The following is a 20,275-nucleotide window of genomic DNA, read 5'->3' as shown; positions in this document are numbered from 1 at the left end:
TTATTGTTCTCTTACCCTGCTTGCTTTATAAGGTAATCATATGTGTTGTTGTTGTCTCAATGCTCTGCATTGTTGATATGATGTTAGTGTATTATTTCTGTGATATCATATTACTCTCCTGACAGGGGAATCCCCCTGTTTCAAACCTAGAACGAGACAAGGAAATTTCAATCTGGTAAAAAGCATGGATTTACCTATCCTGACTAAGAGAAAAACCTGTCTATTCAGGTCACTCAGGGGTTGGGGAAGTGTAGTCAATTACTGTGAGTGGTATTACAAAAGTGACCTAAACAAGTGGCCTTTGTTATAAAGATGAGACCTGTATAGACTTGTACAACTAAATCACAGAATGTTTACACTTGCCATCACAGCCAGTTTAACATCAGAAGACATATAGCTGACATATGCTACAAATAACATTATTTGATGGTCTTTATGGCATATATTACAGCTATCATCTTTAAATGTCAACAAAAAAGGTGGGTGTTTACAAGTAAAACAAATCCTGGGGTATATAACAATTCCCAAAATCACTGTTAAGGCAATTCAATAGCACCATAGGAATGCTACATTTTTTCATACCTTTGCATGTAAGACTGGTTCACCTTATAAAATACATTTTAAAAATTTCACTTGAATGCTGGATGTTTATCAAGACGAATGTTCGATTTTGTTTAGTTGAGGTAGGACGAAAAATACTGTATGTATACTGACTGATTTAGTTGTGCAAGCCTTTAATAGTATGCATGTAAATAAAAAGACATTTTATCACCTTTGCATCTGGTCAAAACATCATTAAACCCCAAAGGTAGAAATTGAGTACTTTCCCCTTGGTCAAAACTCTATTCATTTGGGTTTTCTCCGTGGCTCAGTTTAAAACAGTTTAAAGTTTTATACCATTCTATACTCTCCATATAAATGGCAGTTAATGATATAATAAGAAATCAATATTTTCATGTTAACAGATAACATGAAAAGAATTATTTTGATGTTCTATCCACTTTTCTATTATATATGGGTTTGAAGTCAATGAAAAAATGGTTTACAGTATATCAGAATAATTCAGACTGGAAAAGAATATATGATTTTGTTTCATGTATCTATAATCCAGAAAGTTAAACCTATCTAAAGACCTTCAACATAATAATAATTGAAAAAAAACATTAACTGTTATCACCATGCATCTTTTTCAATGTGCTGAAATGGGAGTGGGGTAGGGATGATAATTAATCACAGGATTCTTACTGAATAGATGTGACCATATTCATAATTGTTGACAATTCACACTGAAGTGAAGAATGCTGACATTGTTGTATTCTCAAACCTAACTGAAGCTATATCTTCGATTAGCCCTAGAGTCTATCAAATATCAACAGTTTCATATTCAGCTGCTTCATCATCATAGTTGATCTGTGGTTTTCTTGACTGAAATGAAACTGCATCATCATAAGTTTCTTCTTCCTCACTTCTGGGTGAAATATCCTCCAGTAATCGACCACTGCTGGTGCCATAGAGACCTTCCTCTGCAGCTTTACCCGGCAGTTTTTCAACTCCTTTTGGACTCAAAGAGTCGTACATGTTATCATCATCATCGTCATTGCTCGATGGAAGAGGGATTTGCTTATGTCCAGATTTTCTGGTCTCTTTAGCTGCCTCTGCTAAGGTACCATAATTTTCGACATGTATTTCAGACGATCTTTGACCATGAGTTTTCCAATTTCCAGGCTTTTTTTGTACATCAGAGTAGAAACATGAATCACCAGAAGCCAACACTGGTCGAATTTGTGGAACTGCTTCATCATAAATATGATCATCAAAGGAAGCTTTTTGCTTTTGTTGTAATGGTTTAGTTTCAATACTTTCTTTTTCTTGTTCTTTCATTTTTTTATCTTTTTTCTTCCCAAATAAATGGAAACCACTTCCTTTCTTATCATCTTTCTTGTCCTTTTCCTCCTTTTTTTCTTTATCCTCTTTTTTTTCCTTCTCCTCATGTTTCTTATTGGATTTCTGTTTATCTATTGGTTGCCTTGCAGCAATACTTGCAGATAATTCCTTTTGGAATTGTTCTGTCTTACCAGCACTTTTGAGACTTGACCTTGAAAGAGCTTCAGCACCATTTCCTGATGGGAGACCACTTTTAGGTCGCTTCGATGAAGTTGATGTACGCAAATTTTCTGAACTAGTTTCTATATCCTCAACTTTAGAATGTTGTTGCTGAAGTTTTAAATTAAATTTTCGCTGGGTTTGTAGATCTATAGCCTGGTCAACAGCTTTAGGATGGGCAACTTTGAACGAGAATTCCCCTTCGCCAGTTTCTGAACGGCGACCAGCAGTTATGGTAAACAGGCCAGTGCTTTTTGAAGTTCCATAGGATCGTATGTATTCAAACATCCAACGGTACAAAAGTGGTTCTTCTTCCCTGGTGGGATCTTCCAAAGCAATATTTGTCATAGTGACCAGGAGACGATAAGACTTGTCCGGCTCCAGGCATTTCTTCTCGGAAGCAGGAGTTGGTTCAATCATCACATCAAATATAATAGCTGAAAAAAAAAGAGAAAAACAGTTTTAAACATCAATATTTTACAAAGTAAGATACAAGTATTTTACTTTATTGATACTGAATAGTCAGTTATTTTTGCAGGTAAAATGACAAGTTTCATCCAAAATGAGAAAATCAAATTTAAATAAATCAAATTTTTATGGCTGAATATAATTGAATGGACAAATTTCATGAATCATGCTTCTAATATTAACTTTCTAATATGTGATTGTTTAATTGAACGAGATTGGATAATGACTTCTGCTTACATTTGCAAGTCTTCTTTAAAAGTGACCTTTTAAAAATCACATAAAATTAAAATTGCAAAATTTGCTTGTTTTCCTTTTATTGTAATTGCATGAGTACTACATCTATATTCAGTTAACGTACATTCACGTACATGAACACTTTCTAGTTGTAAATACTTTTATAATAGATACTAGTCTGTATGTAAATCTAGTATGACTGGTCAGTTAGATCTCCAGTTATGCTAGAATTTACACTGATCTATATTTGTGAACTATATCCAAGACCATTCTGAAGGGTTCAAAGTATTAAAAAGTGGTCTTTCAAATTTTAAAGATGAAGAATTTGTGAAAAAAATAAAATATGTAAAAACTGCAAAAGGTATATTTTGAGGATTTCTGCAAAAAATGCTGAGTGCATAAATATCCTGAGATAAGGTATAAAATGATGAAATTTCAAACCATAAGCATTGTTTTATTTGGCTTTCATGATCTTGAATTTTCCATTTCTAGATAGTATTTCTGCATCCTTAACCTATGGTGTTTACACTGTCACAGTAGATTTGACATTCAAGGGTTTATTCCCAATATTATAATTTCTATACAAGATGTCAACAGCTAATAAGATAAAAGGGTTTTAAGAGATGCAGGGTAATAAAAACTAACAGGAAGTGTTATCTTATACTTCCTTTTCCAATATGAAATTATATTAGATGAGTTTGATGTTTGTTGGTCTTATTCTTGTTTATATTACCTTAAGCATTATCTTTTGGGAATATGACTTTACTTGATTGGATTGACCAAGGTTTCCTATACATGCGGAAATCTGAGTCAATTTGGCCCCACCCATAAGTCCCCGGCGGTCAGCCAGGATGGATATGGGCAAACCATCAAGCCGTCATTGTTTGCTTATAATTCTAACCAAGTTTGAAATATTTCTAATAGAAATTAAACAAATCATGCTCAAAAATCTATTTTTCATACATAAACTATAGTAAATTTTACCCCCTTCCCATGGGGAAATGTGATGCCCTGAGACCATGAAACTAACAATTTTGGTAAAGCACCTTAAGATGATTCAATGAAAAACATTTGATTGCACCAATCTGGGTGTTGAGAAGATTTTTGAAATTTGCGTAAATTTGGCCCTTTTGGTCCTGCCCCTCAGGCCCCTGTGTGGTGGGGACCACAAAATGTTTTGTTTTTTGTTTTGGTCCATCTTAGGCCAGGGAAGTTTTCTTTAAAATTTCATTGAAATTGATTCGGGAGATTTTGAGAAGAAGTCAAAAATGAGAAATTGTTTACGAACGCATGACACGAAACAAAGATTATCACAGTAGGTCACCATGAAACTTTGTCTCATGTGACCGAAAAAGATTCAATCCATCCAAACTCGTTATCAAATTTACATCTACAGATTATACATGTATATCCAGCAAATGGACAATGAAAAAATGTAGACTTAAGCAGAATACCGGAACGTGTATATAAAGTAATTTGACACTTCACTATTCAATTTATCAACAATCACCCAAACCTTACTACGAGTTTATGATATAAAAATACACCAGGCATTGGCACTTGTGCACACAATGTAAACAATGTGGTTATACATTTGTATGCATATAAGATATATACACAATTAACAAACATCATGGTTCTGGTGGATACACAAGCCCCAATCTAAGTAAAATACTTAAACATTTTGTGGCAAAAATTTCATTGACTTTGTGGTTACTCCTGATCAACATATTCATATGTTAAAATTAGTATGATTTGATCTATTGAGCTATATCTATCCATAAAATCAAGTGTTCATGAAATAGTTACCAGGAAAATTGTGTACCACAAAAATGAAAATTTACATGACATTGTTTATGAGAGAAAATTTGTTTAATTTCCATTTCCTTTAAAAATGGAAAGCAGCAAAATTTGGAACAATGAATACAGCTTGTAAACAGAAATATGCTACTTGGCCTTCTCTTCAATAACATTCCACACTTCAATAAATATTTAGGTCCCTTCAACAAAATCTACCTTCTGGTCAGTTTTTATGACTTCTTGTGTTAAGTTTCATTGAAGAGAAATTCACGCGAGTCATAACTATAAAGCTCTTTCATGTGTTAGAGTGTAGGATAAGAATATGCCACCCGAAAATTCACAAAATGCCTTAAAACTAAAGGCTTTGCAGAGGTTTTACCACATTTCTTTATCTCAAGGTTGAAATATCCCATCCTTTACTTCGACATATGAAAGCTTATTTTTCTCTCATTTCTCATTTTATAATATTGAAAAAATATTAGCTTCAGACGTCTGCAATGTACTACCAAGGACATCTTGTTAGGCAAAAGTGATATTTTTTATAATGTAATTAATCGAAAAACTGACAAAGAAAATGAATTCTCATTGCTTTGATTTCAAGTGATTATGATCACTAACTATCTCTGCATAGAGCCTAAGTGACCATTAAATCTTGAGTATTGAGGATGTGTATCAGCTGATGTTATCAATTGGAAAGAGACATGTCACATGTCCATGTGTGCATGCCTGTGTTACATGGGTGGGTGTGTAAACAGGAGACCTGGATGTATTGCACTGGACAGACCACTATTACACAGGTAGAAATGAGAGAAAATGTTTCTCTATTAATAAAAAATAAACCAATTCACCAACCACCCAAGGTATTGCATTGGAACCATCAGAAATGTGAACCATATCACTAATGTGCTGACCTTGACACTATCAGTCAAAATTGTACAGTGACTAGTGGACCATATTCCACCAATTTGTTGAACCTGACACCCTCAGTAAAGATCCTACTGTGTCTGGTGGAATATTCCATGAATGTGTTAAACCAGTCATCCTGTGTAAGTCATAGTGTCCAGTGGACCATTCAACCAGTGTATTGAATCATCCTTCCTCCGTCAAGATTATACAGTGTCTGGTGGACCATTCCAGCAATGTGCTTAATCTGACACCCTTGAAGTTTGTTGAACCAGACACCTTAAGTCAAAGTCACAAAGTGTCTGGCAGACCATACCACCAATATGTTGAACAGACATCCTCAATCATAGAAGAACAGCAAATGGCAGATCTCAACCAACCTTTGGTAGTGAATCTGAATCATATCTCCAGTAGTGAACCTCACATCCTTGGTAGTGAACCTGGATTACATCCTCAGTAGTGAACCTCAAACCCTTGGTAGTGAACCTGGATTACATCCTCAGTAGTGAACCTGGATTACATCCACAGCAGTGAACCTGAAACCCTTGGTAGTGAACTTGGATTACATCCTCAGTAGTGAACCTCAAACCCTTGGTAGTGAACCTGGATTACATCCTCAGTAGTGAACCTGGATTACATCCACAGCAGTGAACCTCAAACCCTTGGTAGTGAACCTGGATTACATCCTCAGTAGTGAACCTCAAACCCTTGGTAGTGAACCTGGATTACATCCTCAGTAGTGAACCTCAAACCCTTGGTAGTGAACCTGGATTACATCCTCAGTAGTGAACCTGGATTACATCCACAGCAGTGAACCTCAAACCCTTGGTAGTGAACCTGGATTACATCCTCAGTAGTGAACCTCAAACCCTTGGTAGTGAACCTGGATTACATCCTCAGTAGTGAACTTGGATTACATCCACAGCAGTGAACCTCAAACCCTTGGTAGTGAACCTGGATTACATCCTCAGTAGTGAACCTCAAACCCTTGGTAGTGAACCTAGATTACATCCTCAGTAGTGAACCTAAAACCATTGGTAGTGAACCTGGATCACATCCACAGCAGTGAACCTCACACCCTTCATAGTGAACCTCAAACATATCCTTGGTAGTGAACCTTGATCACATCTGTGGTAGTGAACCTTGATCGCATCCTCAGTAGTGAACCTTACACCCTTGGTAGTGAACATCGATTACATCCCCAGTAGTGAACCTCATACCCTTCATAGTGAACCTCAAACATATCCTTGGAAGTGAACCTTGATCACATCCTCAGTAGTGTACCTTACACCCTCGTTAGAAATAGCCAGTGACACTGTGGGTACATTACTAGTACTAGTGTAGTCAGTTATTGATATAATATCCATGGACTCTTTGATAAAAAAAGATCAGGAAGTTAAAACTCAGACCTTTTTATGCAGAAATTTAAGTAAGTACTGGCCTTATCTTTATTTCAAATTTCGTAAATGTGAAGTGTGTTTGTATAAGTATATATATACATATATCCAGTGCTAGTGTACCTTATGTAAAATTCACAGGTATAGATACAAAAACTACAATGATATTATGAATAATCAACCAATCCTACAATATACACTCTATCCAGATTGAATGTATACATATATGACCATATTTATCCCTCAGTGATCCAAGATGGAAAACACAGAAATATTCAGTTTTATGACAGGAATTGAGATTTAAATAATGTTGGACAAGGATTAAGGATTATTTATTGGCAATGCCAGCTCAGTAAAACTTCCTTTTGCAACCAACAACCCAAAAATGTCTTCAACAATAATCAACAGATCTTTTAACTTATGTTTATTCAATATGTGGGTTTCGCCTTTTCTGATTCACCCTTAAAAGAGAACCCTTTTCAGACACAGATATCTCATACTAAATCAAAATTGGGTGGAGTGAAAAAGGATTTTTTCTGTTCTAAGCTCTTTTTGACAACATATAAGTGGACTTATTACCATTTTTTGTTATCAAGATATGTGATGTACAAGTTTGTATCTTTTATTTACCACGTTATATAATTATTAATTGGATATTTGTGTCTTGAGAAATGTAACTGAGCTAGGTCATCATTGTTTTATTGCCTCTAAATGGGAACAAACATGAGACATTTGTCTGTACCAATTGAGCTAAAAGTATAGAATAAAAAGAGCCTAGATGATTGTTACTGGAGTTACATACTCCTCGATAGTAGAGCTTGTGAAGCTTGGGATAGAACCTAGGATCTCTCACTGATTTACTCACTCTACTGATAAAACTAAAGAGAAGTTCTCCCTTGCTACAAGTTTACCTAGGTTACAAACATAATATTCATACAATGTACTTACTATCTTCTGAAGTCTCATACAGCATGTTTGCTTTAAATGTTGATCTATCTTCATCTTCGTCAGCCATATTGGCACCAGATCCCCCATCTGGGGATATGACATTAACATAATTCTGCAGTACTGTGCTCCAATCCTCTAAGTCTGCCTCACATTCAAAGCACAGAGTCAGTCTTTCCTTTTTCATATGAATATCTATGTAGTAATCTTTACTGCTTGACTTATTCACAGTGTCGATACTTTTTACTTGTTTTAAGTGAAAGGTCTTCTTGTGCTTTGAATTCTTCTTTGCATCTTCGACATTATCATAAAATTCTAAAATCTGCTCATCTTCGTTTTTATTGTAAAAGATACACCATCTTTTCTGTTTCGTTCTCTGAAAAATAAAGAAAAAGAAAATAAACATTGTTTTCAATATCAACAACCAACATAAACTCTAAAGAGCTCTCATTACAATGTCGCTAATCGAACAAATGTTATTCTGGATGTTGGAAGAAAACTCATGAAGGGAAACAAGTAGCACACATTTAGTACAATAGCGATCACCAATACATGTGTATGAATAAATAATACAGATTGCCTTACTAGACTCAGCTAGTAGGGATTTCCCTTTAAGTGTCTGGCTAGAGACCAATGGGTCACTAGTTCACTATTACATTAAATGTTTTCTACTAGCCATTGAGAAATATCTTAATTTACTTAATGAGATATTTACATTGAACATGTTAACTTTTAAACTTTTGTTATTTTTTTATCATTATTATTAATTATTTATTAGCATTTATTAGCATAAATAATGGACGCAGGCTTAAAGCCTCTATGTCCATATCAAATATTACCAGTTATTGTTTCTTTTTCCTATCAGTGACAGGTTACTTTTTTATAGCTGTAATAATTACTTTGTATTTCAATGAGTAGTCAGAATTGGCTAAGTTCAAGATACACATATCCATTTCCGATCCCGTTGCAATGATCTAAAACTATCTATCAAAACAGCACATGCGTACTTTTTTAGTTTCTCGTATATTTGTTCATTGTATACAAATATCCTTACCATTACTCCTGCCTTTAATACAACATGTCCAGACTTCACTTTGCCGTCCATATCGGAAGAGCATTACTCAAATGTCCTGTGGTCTTCACTCGAAATTCCACTTCCTCGTTGGGCGAAAACGCGGAAGTGTTTACAAAGGTTCATGAACATGTAAATACAGGACGAATTCCGGTCCGGATCTTTTTTTAATGGTCGCTTTTGTTTGTGCAGACAAACCGGTTTGTTTTTAAAAAATTAATGGCCCATTTCAGGTAGAGGTTTCGCAGTCCTACATTTACTTATAAAGATTTCGAGATATATTAATCCAATTCTTATAGAAAAATAATATATTAACAATAGGTCTGACTTAATTTCAAAGATGATTCAACAAACCAGAGACATATATAGCACGATATATATACGTCTCTAAACTAACCCAATGAATAAATGAGATCGAGCCCATTTCGTTTAGGTTAACAACGGATATAACAAATGTGCTATTCGTAACAATATTTATGTAGTTAATTTGTCTTTAGTATTGTACCTGGTAACCTCTTTCAGACAACCCTACATAACAAAAATGTAAACATTAACAACAGTAATTTCGACTTTCTTCTTTCGCATAAACCGTTAAATTGAAAGCGACCCGGAAATCATGGAACGGAAATTCATTAATGCACATGTGCAAGAATTTAGCGTACCGAGCAACAGGAGAAAGTTTAGAGGTTCACTTTTAGTTAAAATGTATCGCCGAGAGAAACCCCTTACGCTTAAAAGCAGTGCTTCGGCATTAGCTAACAACCTATCTGCACTTATAACTCCAGAGAAGGACTCATTGAATTATGCGGTCGTACATAAAGCTGTGGTAAACATTATTTCCTCTACGCCTGACGGATCGACAGTGACTAACAAGCAGGTGATTTGTAAGGAACCATCAGCGACTCACCAGACTACTCCAATGATTTTACAAGTATGTAAATATGCCCACTTCAGCTTACATTTATACTCTATGAATCGTGGTCATCTTGAGGAAAGATTTCTTTCGCTTTAATTAACAGATTTATATAGGTCTACCTGCAAAGACCACAGAACTCATATGTTTGAATGCAGAAGTCTACACATAAGCATGTAATACACAGGACTGGACACAGACTTAGTTGATGGGTCGAGTTTACATCTACACGTAGCTTTGATTTAATTGTAGCCATAAGCCACAGCAAATGTGGCTATGAATGCAGATTTAGCTATAAGGTCAAATCTGATTATACATATACGTATATAGGACAAATGTAAACATGCAGGTGAGGTCCAGTCACATTTCTTTTGTGTTGATGAAAAAAGTGGATGACAAGTCAAGTAAATCAGTTAAGTAAATAATTTTCACATATTTGCTTAAAATGAGGCATTTTTTAAAAACTTCATCGTTACATATTTTCACTTGAACACTTACTATTTAAGTAACAACCTCTATAGAGAGTCCACCCAATATGGCGTCAATCACTCATTATGGTGACTGCAGGTAAGCATCCCATTGATGCAGATTCAGGCAGGGTGCACTTTTATCATGATGTTTCTGTGCAAAAAATAATATAACTCGCAATGAATGTGAATTGTATGGTAGAAGCAAATGAAATATGAAGTATTTTTAATCATGAATTAAGGAGATTTCATGTCTCACCATCTGAACATGCTTAAAGGATGCAAGTACCAAAAATTGCAAAGAAGAATTCAACCAATTCACTGGAAATGGTGTCTTATGACAAAAAATATTCGTTTTAACAGCTTGCTAGATTCACCATCCATTTTTTCAATGTGCACACCATGGAGGTGACCAGGTATGTCTCAGTTGTTTACATTTGCCCTATTGATATATAGACAGTGTTCCAGTACCTGATACCTGTACATTGTCTATCAGTAGAAAACATTACCTGTCCATTGAATGATGATACATATGATTTAGTTTGACAGTAGGTTTAAGTTAACTTAAGGTTTGCTTGCTGGGTTTGTCGTCCCATTAACCAGTCAGCAGTGCGATTTTGAGGTGGTGGTCTCCTTGCATTAGCTGGTAGCTACAACTACCTCAATAAACAATGCATGAGAGCCCATCCCATGCCATCCTTAGCATTTAGGGTTAATTGTCTTGCACAAGGACACAGCTACATCACCACAGACTGGTCTGTATCTCAGTTGTCTGATAACACAACCCACTACATGTTGGAAGTGTCAAACCACACCATAGCCTAGCTGGGACCAACAAATGTTGCAGTGTCCATTGCTGTCCAATTGTCTCATGACTTGTCTATTGTAGCCCCTCCCAGGTAAAAGTACAAGAGCAAAGGAAAACCTGGCTCCTTTTTTGTAAAATACTACTTAGTCTTGTATACCGTAAGTTATTCATGTCTGATTAAGATGTGGTTGTCTTAATAGACAGCTAAAACTGATCATAATTACAGACACAAAAAGCCTTGTGTCTGTTGCCTGTTCATGGCCAGTTATGATATACTGCTTTTACAAACATGGAGATTTGTCACACGAAGCTGACAATGGCAATTGTGGGAGTTTATGTGTGACACAACATGAAAAAATATAGTGCTGTAGCTAAACTGCAATTTATTGATATTCAAACCTACAATACTGTACAGGATTTCAAACTTGGCATTTCAATACTTGTAAATCTACTGTCAACAAGTCATTGGCTTATCGTCTTTAGCATATATTCACTTGATAAAATGCTTCATTAAGAATGTAGAAATACCTCAGAATGATGGAAAACGCACTTACAAAATTCTGCTGCCTAAAAATCCCATATAAATGACAATATTGCAGTTTTCTCTCTAAATTTAACAAAGGCCCAAGTAGCTAAAGTTTCAATTTGGTAGGGCAGCCATTGTTACCAAGTCTCATCAGAAGTTAATTGCATTGGCCCATAAGGTCATGTTACAATAAAGAATTTATGCATAAAATGGGTCAGAGCCAACATGTTTTTTTATTGTTACATGCCATTGGCATAAAGATATATACCTATGGAATAAATGAAAGCTGGGAACAGAAGATTTTTCTGTATATTGTATTTTCTTCTTTTTTTTTTTAATCTGTTCTTAGTCACTATGCTAATGATAGGTGTTGTGGCTCATGTATCCAGATATGTATTATTTAAGAAAATATTGTAATATTGTATATTATCATTTTCTGTTATGTCCTTTGGCAATACAGTACACTCACTTTACTAAAATTGCTCAGGATAGGATATTATGGGCCTTCTGTATGTTGTTCACTGGGGTAGCTACCAGTTACTTCAAGGAGACTTTACTTTATTATGACCTTTGCTGTTGTCAGGGTGATAGACCAGTTTCCAAAACAAAGAACTATTGTGTTTCATATCATATTGGTACATGTATCTTGTGATGAGTTTGACCTTGATCTTCTCTTGTGTTATTGTACATTGATAATGATATATAATTAATGTGGTAAGTTTCAGGGCTACACTGTTACAATTTAGCTCCAATACAAGGTGCCTCATGTGCACCTTCTTTGTTTTAATTATCTTTAATACTATACACTTGCTGTCAGTAACATGAGGTTACTTAATAATGGCTTCAAAAAAAATCTATGAGACAACTACAAGACAATACAATAGTATTACATGTACAGAAAAGGTCATTTTAAAGTGAATAAAAGAAAATTCTCTCTTACTTTATAGAAAATTTATGAAAATTAGGAGGCATTTTGTTAAGCATCTACTTTAGAGCAACCATATCAACAGGTTTTTTGTATCATAGTAGCAAAAACGTATTGAAAATAAAATTGAAATGTATAGTTTGAGAATCAATACCTATCACAATTAAGTGTTTCACCATTGATTATAATGACATTTTATCTTGATATGTTTTCCAGTGTAAATGGATACAGTTACCAGTCAGGACAGTGCTAGTACTAACAACACTTCGGGGAATACAGGTAAGTTGTCATTTTATAACATTTTTAACCTCATTTAGCCTATACATACTAGACTAGCATAAGTACACTGTAAACCAGTATTCCTTCAGAGTAACTTACACATGAACACATTGATGTTGTAGATCTATGAGTATGATGGAGCAGCAATGATATATTTCCATGCCCTGGGCAATGTTCACAGCTCTGAAGCATCAGGTAAGCTTAATCTCGGAACATCTTCTTCAGGTTGGTAATATATATTAAACAGATTTTCTTGTAGGTGTGACCTTTTGGTCATCTTCATCAGGCAAATGACCAGTGTGAAGCATACTTTCACTGAGGTATACATTGTACAAGAGGTAATGAAATAACAAGATTTTTTAGCAGTAGTATATTCTTCTGTAGGTTCATTTTTTTTTTTTTTTTTTTGCAATTTTATTTCATGCACAGCAATGGCGAAAAATAGGAACCCTAAAACCATCACATTATATGTGTAAATGTACTGCCTAACAATTTAACAAAGTTAAAAAATAATACAGCCTATTTGTACAACTACAGATCCTGTCAGCTGATTCTGTACATTGATAAAATGGTAATGATTACATTTACATGGGTCCTTTTGTCATTTCAAAAAAATTGGCCACTTTATTTCATTGTCTTTTCACCTTCATACTTGTCTAAGAGGAATCCAATTTTCAGAATAGTTTCTCAGATAGCACTTGAATGTGTAGGTCCTTGCTCATCTCAATAACTTGCAATCTGAACTTGTTCCATCACATAGGGTTTAATGATGTAGGTACAATATCTCAATAAAGATCCTAGTCCATCAGCTAGGACTTGGGAAAGGTCATATTCCATCAATTAGGGATCTTAAAAGTCCTAACTGATCAGCTGGAACATGGGAGATGGAGGTCTTAGTCCATTACTCAGGACATGGGAGATTATAAAGGACTCGAAAGTTCTAGGTCCAAGACATAGGACTTCAAATTTTAGGTCCATGACATTAGACTCAAATTTCTAGGTTCATTATCTGATTGAAATGTATCTAGGATCGTCCCTTAAAATGGAAAGAGGACATTTTCCTTAGAAAGACGACAATTATGATGTTTATTTCAGAAATAACTTGTAAACTATGATAACCTTGAATAAAATATGTTTAAGATTGAAATGCCAGACCTTAAGTGGGTCACTGTTTTTTGAGCTCTTATTCAATGATGATATTATTTTCCAGAGTATGGTAATTTTGGAAGAGGAATAGCATGTATAGGTGATAATTTCCTGTGTGTCGGTAAGTCAATGACTTATATTGAAAGTAAAGCCTGAAAACCTAAACGATATGTATATATAATAAGTGGATCTTACATCATATGACATATTCTTGTAGGGGAGGGTAATACAAAAGCATTGTACATGTTCAATAGGACATGTAAAATGTAACGTTCTGTTTATGGGTAAATGTAAACATCCTGACTCAGGGGAAGTGTTTATTAACGGACATTTCTGTGAAGACAGTCATTGATATGGATGGACTTACATTCAAAGAAGAATAATAATGCACATAATAGTTTTGAAATTTATTTACCATGTAAGTGCCACTTAGGCTTTCTTGTTGTTAATATTTAGAAGAGAAAGGGAAATAACTTTTCCTGTAGTACAATATAATGCTCTTTTTAATGCTCTCAGGAACACAGTTGGGTGAGATAGCAGTTTTTGATATTCCACCAAAAGGAACCAACATTACCACGAAGGAAAGTTTGACAGGTGAGTTACTGATAATGTATACCATGGTTAAACTGATGTTTTAAATACCAGTGAAAACTTTTCCATCTGCAGATTTTTGCCCTTTCAGCAAATAATTTAAGCATAATTCTGCCTAATTTGATGCAGAAAATTGTGTGAAACTTTAACGTAGAAAAATAATTATTGAAGAAAACCAGGACTTCAAAAATACCTGGCACTGAATTATACTTACTAAGGTCAGTTTTAAATCAGTCTACTTTGAACTATTTATATCAGCTTCTATTGTAAATTTTGCCTTCAGTGTTGACCTCAAATTTTCTGTGGTGGTGATGATGATGATGATGATGATGATGATGATGATGATGATGATGATGATGATGATGATGATGATGATGATGATGATGATGATGATGATGATGATGATGATGATGATGATGTGGTGGAAGAGAAGGATGAATCATGATGTGTATAGAATGTATATGATTACAATGATTATGATGACTATGATTATGATGAAATGATGAAGAAAAATCAAAATTAACAAATTTTCTATAATAAAAGGTATTTAATGATATGTTAAGTTATCTGTGACCAGAGTTTTGTTGAAAATTAAAGCTATATTATTGCTCATTTCAGGTCACAAACAACCAATATGTGACATTGCCTCAGAAGGTAACACAATGGTCAGTAGTGACGAACAAGGAAGCATCATTGTGTGGTCACTCCAGGATGAAACAAGTATACGACAGCGGGAAGTGATCAAGGGTAATGGGTAGGTGCATTGTTTACACAGGAAGTGTCCTGTTTACAATAGCGGGAAGATATCAATGAAAAGGGTAAGTAAGATGTTTACACAGGAAATCCCCAGTACACAACAGTTGGAGGTTATCAACAGAAATGAGTAGGTAAAATGTTTACATAGGAAATCCCCAGTACACAACAGTTGGAGGTTATCAACAGAAATGAGTAGGTAAAACGTTTACATAGGATATCCCCAGTACACAACAATTGGAGGTTATCAACAGAAATGAGTGGGTAAAACGTTTACACAGTAAATCCCTAGTACACAACAGTTGGAGGTTATCAACAGAAATGAGTGGGTAAAATGTTTACATGGGAAATCCCTAGTACACAACAGTTGGACATTATCAACAGATATGAGTAGGTGAAACATTTACACGGGAAATCCCTAGTACACAACAGTTGGAGGTTATCAACAGAAATGAGTAGGTGAAACATTTACACAGGAAATCCCTAGTACACAACAATTGGAGGTTATCAACAGAAATGAGAAGGTAAAAGGTTTAAACAGGAAATCCCTGGTACACAACAGCAGGAGGTTTTCAAGGGAAACAGGAAGGTAAAATGTTTATACAGGAAGTGTCTAGTTTACAACAGCAGGAGGTTTTCGAGAGAAATAGGAAAGTAAAATGTTTATACAGGAAATGTCTAGTTTACAACAGCAGGAGGTTTTCAAGTGAAACAGGAAGGTAAAATATTTTTACAGGACGGTAGAGCAGTGGCATACCTTATGAGATTTTCAAAAACCAGTGTTAAACTCAGCTAGTTGAAATCCAAAAGGTCTCCATTTGTTAACAAATGTCTACTCAACCCATATAGATAATGTATGCCATGGTCCATACTTATATCTTAACATAATTTGACCTGTATAAGACATTTAATCACCCATGATCACCATCTTAAAAATCACAACTTCTTGTAAGTTAAAATAGTAATGAGAAAGCTTTCATTGATAAGCTTTGTATGATTCACTGATGTTCAGAAAACAATTTTGGACATGTGCAATATTCATAGTATTTATGTTAAAAGTTTATGATGTTTTCAGTAATCCCTGCAGCTGTGTGTGCCTTTGGAAGAAGATAATCGTAGGAGGATTCAGCAATGGTCAGTTAAAGGTATACAGCGCTAACACAGGAAGACTAGCAGCCGAAGTGAGTGCCCATGTACGTTGGGTTAACGCACTGGACATAGCCAAGGACAGTGGACTGGTAAGATGTTGTAAAGTCAAAGCCAGTTTCTTTCTCCACAACAAATTGTATGCAAAGCACTGACAAGTATTAGACCAATTTGTGTTGTATACATAATAACTTACATGTAAATGGGGAGATTCCCCCTCTGTTGCCCATGTCACTCAAGGGAACATGCCTCAAAAATGAATAAAGAAATAAATATTTTTTCAGAACATACCTAACTAGGTCAGAAGCATCTGCATCCTTAACCTAATTGATTTCAACACTTCCTAAACCAATGCTGAGAGTACAATGTACGTATGTATCTGTGCTACTAGGACTGACTCTGAAGTCAGTCCCCACCCTAGGAACTTGTTTTATATTTACATATTAACAAACTACCAGTACTTTTGATTGACCATTTCAGCTTCTGTCTGTGAGTGATGATACCAATGCAAGGATCTGGAAGTTGAAGCCAGGGGATACACCTGAGGTAGAGTTTACATGTTAATAGAATAATAAAGATTATGAATCATTGCCCAATACAATTTCTTGACAAATCATTTATGCTGATTGTCTGAGGAATACAAAAATGTGTTTTGTTAGTTTAGGAAAACTTTGATTAAAAAGATTACACTTATTAAGGATTTAGAGTGATTATAAAACATTGGATTGTTAAGAACTTTTAAGTGTGACCTTTATAGACAGATATTTGTTGTGTGTTTTTATAGGTGGAATTTATAGACATGTATTTGTTATGGATTTGGCCTTTATAGACCGGTATTTGTTTCATTTATAATAAGTGGATTTATACTGGTGTTTCTTATAAGGACGGCCGTTATAGACAGGTATTTGTAATATGTATATAGATGTGGTCATCATAGACAGATATATGTTACATACATACAAAGGTGGTCTTTAGAGACAGATATTTGTTATATAAATACAAAGTCGGTCTTCATAGACAGCTATTTGTTATATAAATACAAATTCGGTCTTCATAGACAGATATTTGTTATATACATACAAAGGTGATCTTCATAGACAGCTATTTGTTATATAAATACAAATTTGGTCTTCATAGACAGATATTTGTTATATACATACAAAGGTGATCTTCATAGACAGCTATTTGTTATATAAATACAAATTCGGTCTTCATAGACAGATATTTGTTATATACATACAAAGGTGGTCTTCAGAGACAGCTATTTGTTATATAAATACAAAGGTGATCTTCAGAGACAGCTATTTGTTATATAAATACAAAGGTGATCTTCAGAGACAGCTATTTGTTATATACATACAAAGGTGGTCTTTAGAGACAGATATTTGTTATATAAATACAAAGGTGATCTTCAGAGACAGCTATTTGTTATATAAATACAAAGGTGATCTTCAAAGGTGAGACAGCTATTTGTTATATAAATACAAATTCGGTCTTCATAGACAGATATTTGTTATATACATACAAAGGTGATCTTCATAGACAGCTATTTGTTATATAAATACAAATTCGGTCTTCATAGACAGATATTTGTTATATACATACAAAGGTGGTCTTCAGAGACAGCTATTTGTTATATAAATACAAAGGTGATCTTCAGAGACAGCTATTTGTTATATAAATACAAAGGTGATCTTCAGAGACAGCTATTTGTTATATACATACAAAGGTGGTCTTCAGAGACAGCTATTTGTTATATAAATACAAAGGTGATCTTCAGAGACAGCTATTTGTTATATACATACAAAGGTGATCTTCAGAGACAGCTATTTGTTATATACATACAAAGGTGGTCTTCAGAGACAGCTATTTGTTATATAAATACAAAGGTGATCTTCAGAGACAGCTATTTGTTATATACATACAAAGGTGATCTTCAGAGACAGCTATTTGTTATATACATACAAAGGTGGTCTTTAGAGACAAATATTTGTAATATACATACAAAGGTGGTCTTTAGAGACAAATATTTGTAATATACATACAAAGGTGGTCTTTAGAGACAAATATTTGTAATATACATACAAAGGTGGTCTTAGGGACAAATATTTGTAATATACATACAAAGGTGGTCTTTAGAGACAAATATTTGTAATATACATACAAAGGTGGTCTTTAGAGACAAATATTTGTAATATACATACAAAGGTGGTCTTAGGGACAAATATTTGTAATATACATACAAAGGTGGTCTTTAGAGACAAATATTTGTAATATACATACAAAGGTGGTCTTTAGAGACAAATATTTGTAATATACATACAAAGGTGGTCTTTAGAGACAAATATTTGTAATATACATACAAAGGTGGTCTTTAGAGACAAATATTTGTAATATACATACAAAGGTGGTCTTAGGGACAAATATTTGTAATATACATACAAAGGTGGTCTTCAGAGACAGGTATTTGTTGTATGCATACTAAAGTGGTCTTTAGAGACAACTATTTGTTGGTAAATCAGGTTTGTTTGTTAAAACCTTTATAAAGTTGACATTTTCGTACACGGGTCTTTGTTAAGTAGTAAAAGATAATCATAAATTGGAATATAATTCAAATCATGATATTGATTCTAAAATTACAGTTATGCAACACATTTTTTATTGGATAATTAAATCTAATTCAAATGTAATCATTGATTGTCAAGTCATTGCCATAACATTCATTCTCATGCTAGCCTTAAAAGAATTGTATGATAAGAGCATGCTCAAATGTGTCATCAAAAAGCGAGGTGAAGAGTTTGATGAGGATAATCTTTGTGATATACAATAACTATTAGACCTACAGTAAACAGCAACTTCCATTGTAATATCACAACTAATTGAAAGTATACATCCCTTGGTATTGTCTCCTACCTTTACTGGAAAATGGTACATAAATCCTTATCTTCATTGTTACAGATTGAGTTTTGTTTTGGTGAGAGTGTCACAGACATGCAGCTGTGTGGTGGACAGTTTGTACATAAAGCAGGGATGGGCTTCTGTGTCACAGGATATGACAGTTCAGACCTGGTTTTCTACCTCAAGAAAAACTAATGTGTAATAGATCACCAACCAGATTAACAATACTACTCTTAGAATGCTTGTAATTGTGAGATAAATGGTTGCTGTGTTGAATTCAGAGATAAATGTCAGTAAGGGTATACAGGTCTATTTTATCATTGAGAGAGCTGGAAAATGTACAGTTACTCTAATGATGATACTTTAATGGTAAATTCTGTAAGCTGTACATGTACAATACATACTCTAACTAAGTTTAAGTTACAAAATGTAGAATTATACATGCACTATAACAGCTTTTATTTTCAAGTTGCTCAGTTTTCAATTAATGACTAGGATAAAATAACATTTTGAAAAATAGATAACTTCGATTTGAATAAAGATGATAATGATATATCATTTTTATTTCAAGCTTAGGTAAAACTGGCAAAAAATTGTCATAAAGAAAAAACAAAACTAAAAACATAATACAGTTTTTAGCCTATTCTGAAATATGTATAATACAAAGACATCCTGTACAGATCCTTGCAGAATTTTTTAAAAACCATATTGAATTGAATTTCATTGGGTTTTTTTAAGTTTCAATAAATGTGAATTAAATTGTTGAGATTTTATTTTCATTCAGTGACTTTTGAGATTATTATCTAGTTACCTCGAGTTTGTACTGATATGTGTCGTGTCTTGACCCAAAACATTACAGTAGTGGACCGGCGCTGACTAACCACACATCATACATCATGGC

General features: G+C 34.2%; 2 protein-coding genes across 2 annotated transcripts; one reads left to right on the top strand and one right to left on the bottom strand.

Annotated features, from left to right (window-relative positions):
* Positions 1-998: 998 nt before the first annotated feature.
* LOC132552858 (uncharacterized) lies at positions 999-8,980 on the bottom strand. The gene is made up of 3 exons (XM_060217048.1): positions 8,905-8,980; positions 7,854-8,226; positions 999-2,540 (listed from the first exon to the last, which is right to left on the bottom strand). Exons 1-3 carry the CDS (start codon positions 8,953-8,955, stop codon positions 1,363-1,365), a joined length of 1,602 nt encoding a protein of 533 aa, XP_060073031.1. The 5' UTR covers positions 8,956-8,980; the 3' UTR covers positions 999-1,362.
* A 638-nt stretch (positions 8,981-9,618) lies between these two features.
* Positions 9,619-19,875, top strand: LOC132552856 (WD repeat-containing protein 54-like). The gene is made up of 9 exons (XM_060217045.1): positions 9,619-9,853; positions 12,778-12,840; positions 12,963-13,035; positions 14,051-14,107; positions 14,503-14,580; positions 15,196-15,331; positions 16,406-16,568; positions 16,957-17,022; positions 19,435-19,875. Exons 1-9 carry the CDS (start codon positions 9,626-9,628, stop codon positions 19,567-19,569), a joined length of 999 nt encoding a protein of 332 aa, XP_060073028.1. The 5' UTR covers positions 9,619-9,625; the 3' UTR covers positions 19,570-19,875.
* The last annotated feature ends 400 nt before the right edge of the window (positions 19,876-20,275 follow it).

Source organism: Ylistrum balloti, unplaced genomic scaffold (assembly GCF_031769215.1).
Source record: "Ylistrum balloti isolate Yb309-2 unplaced genomic scaffold, AGI_CSIRO_Ybal_v1 Utg370282, whole genome shotgun sequence".
NCBI lineage: Eukaryota > Metazoa > Mollusca > Bivalvia > Pectinida > Pectinidae > Ylistrum > Ylistrum balloti.
The sequence above is the reverse complement of the archived record's forward strand: the minus strand, read 5'-3'. Positions and strand labels throughout refer to the sequence as shown.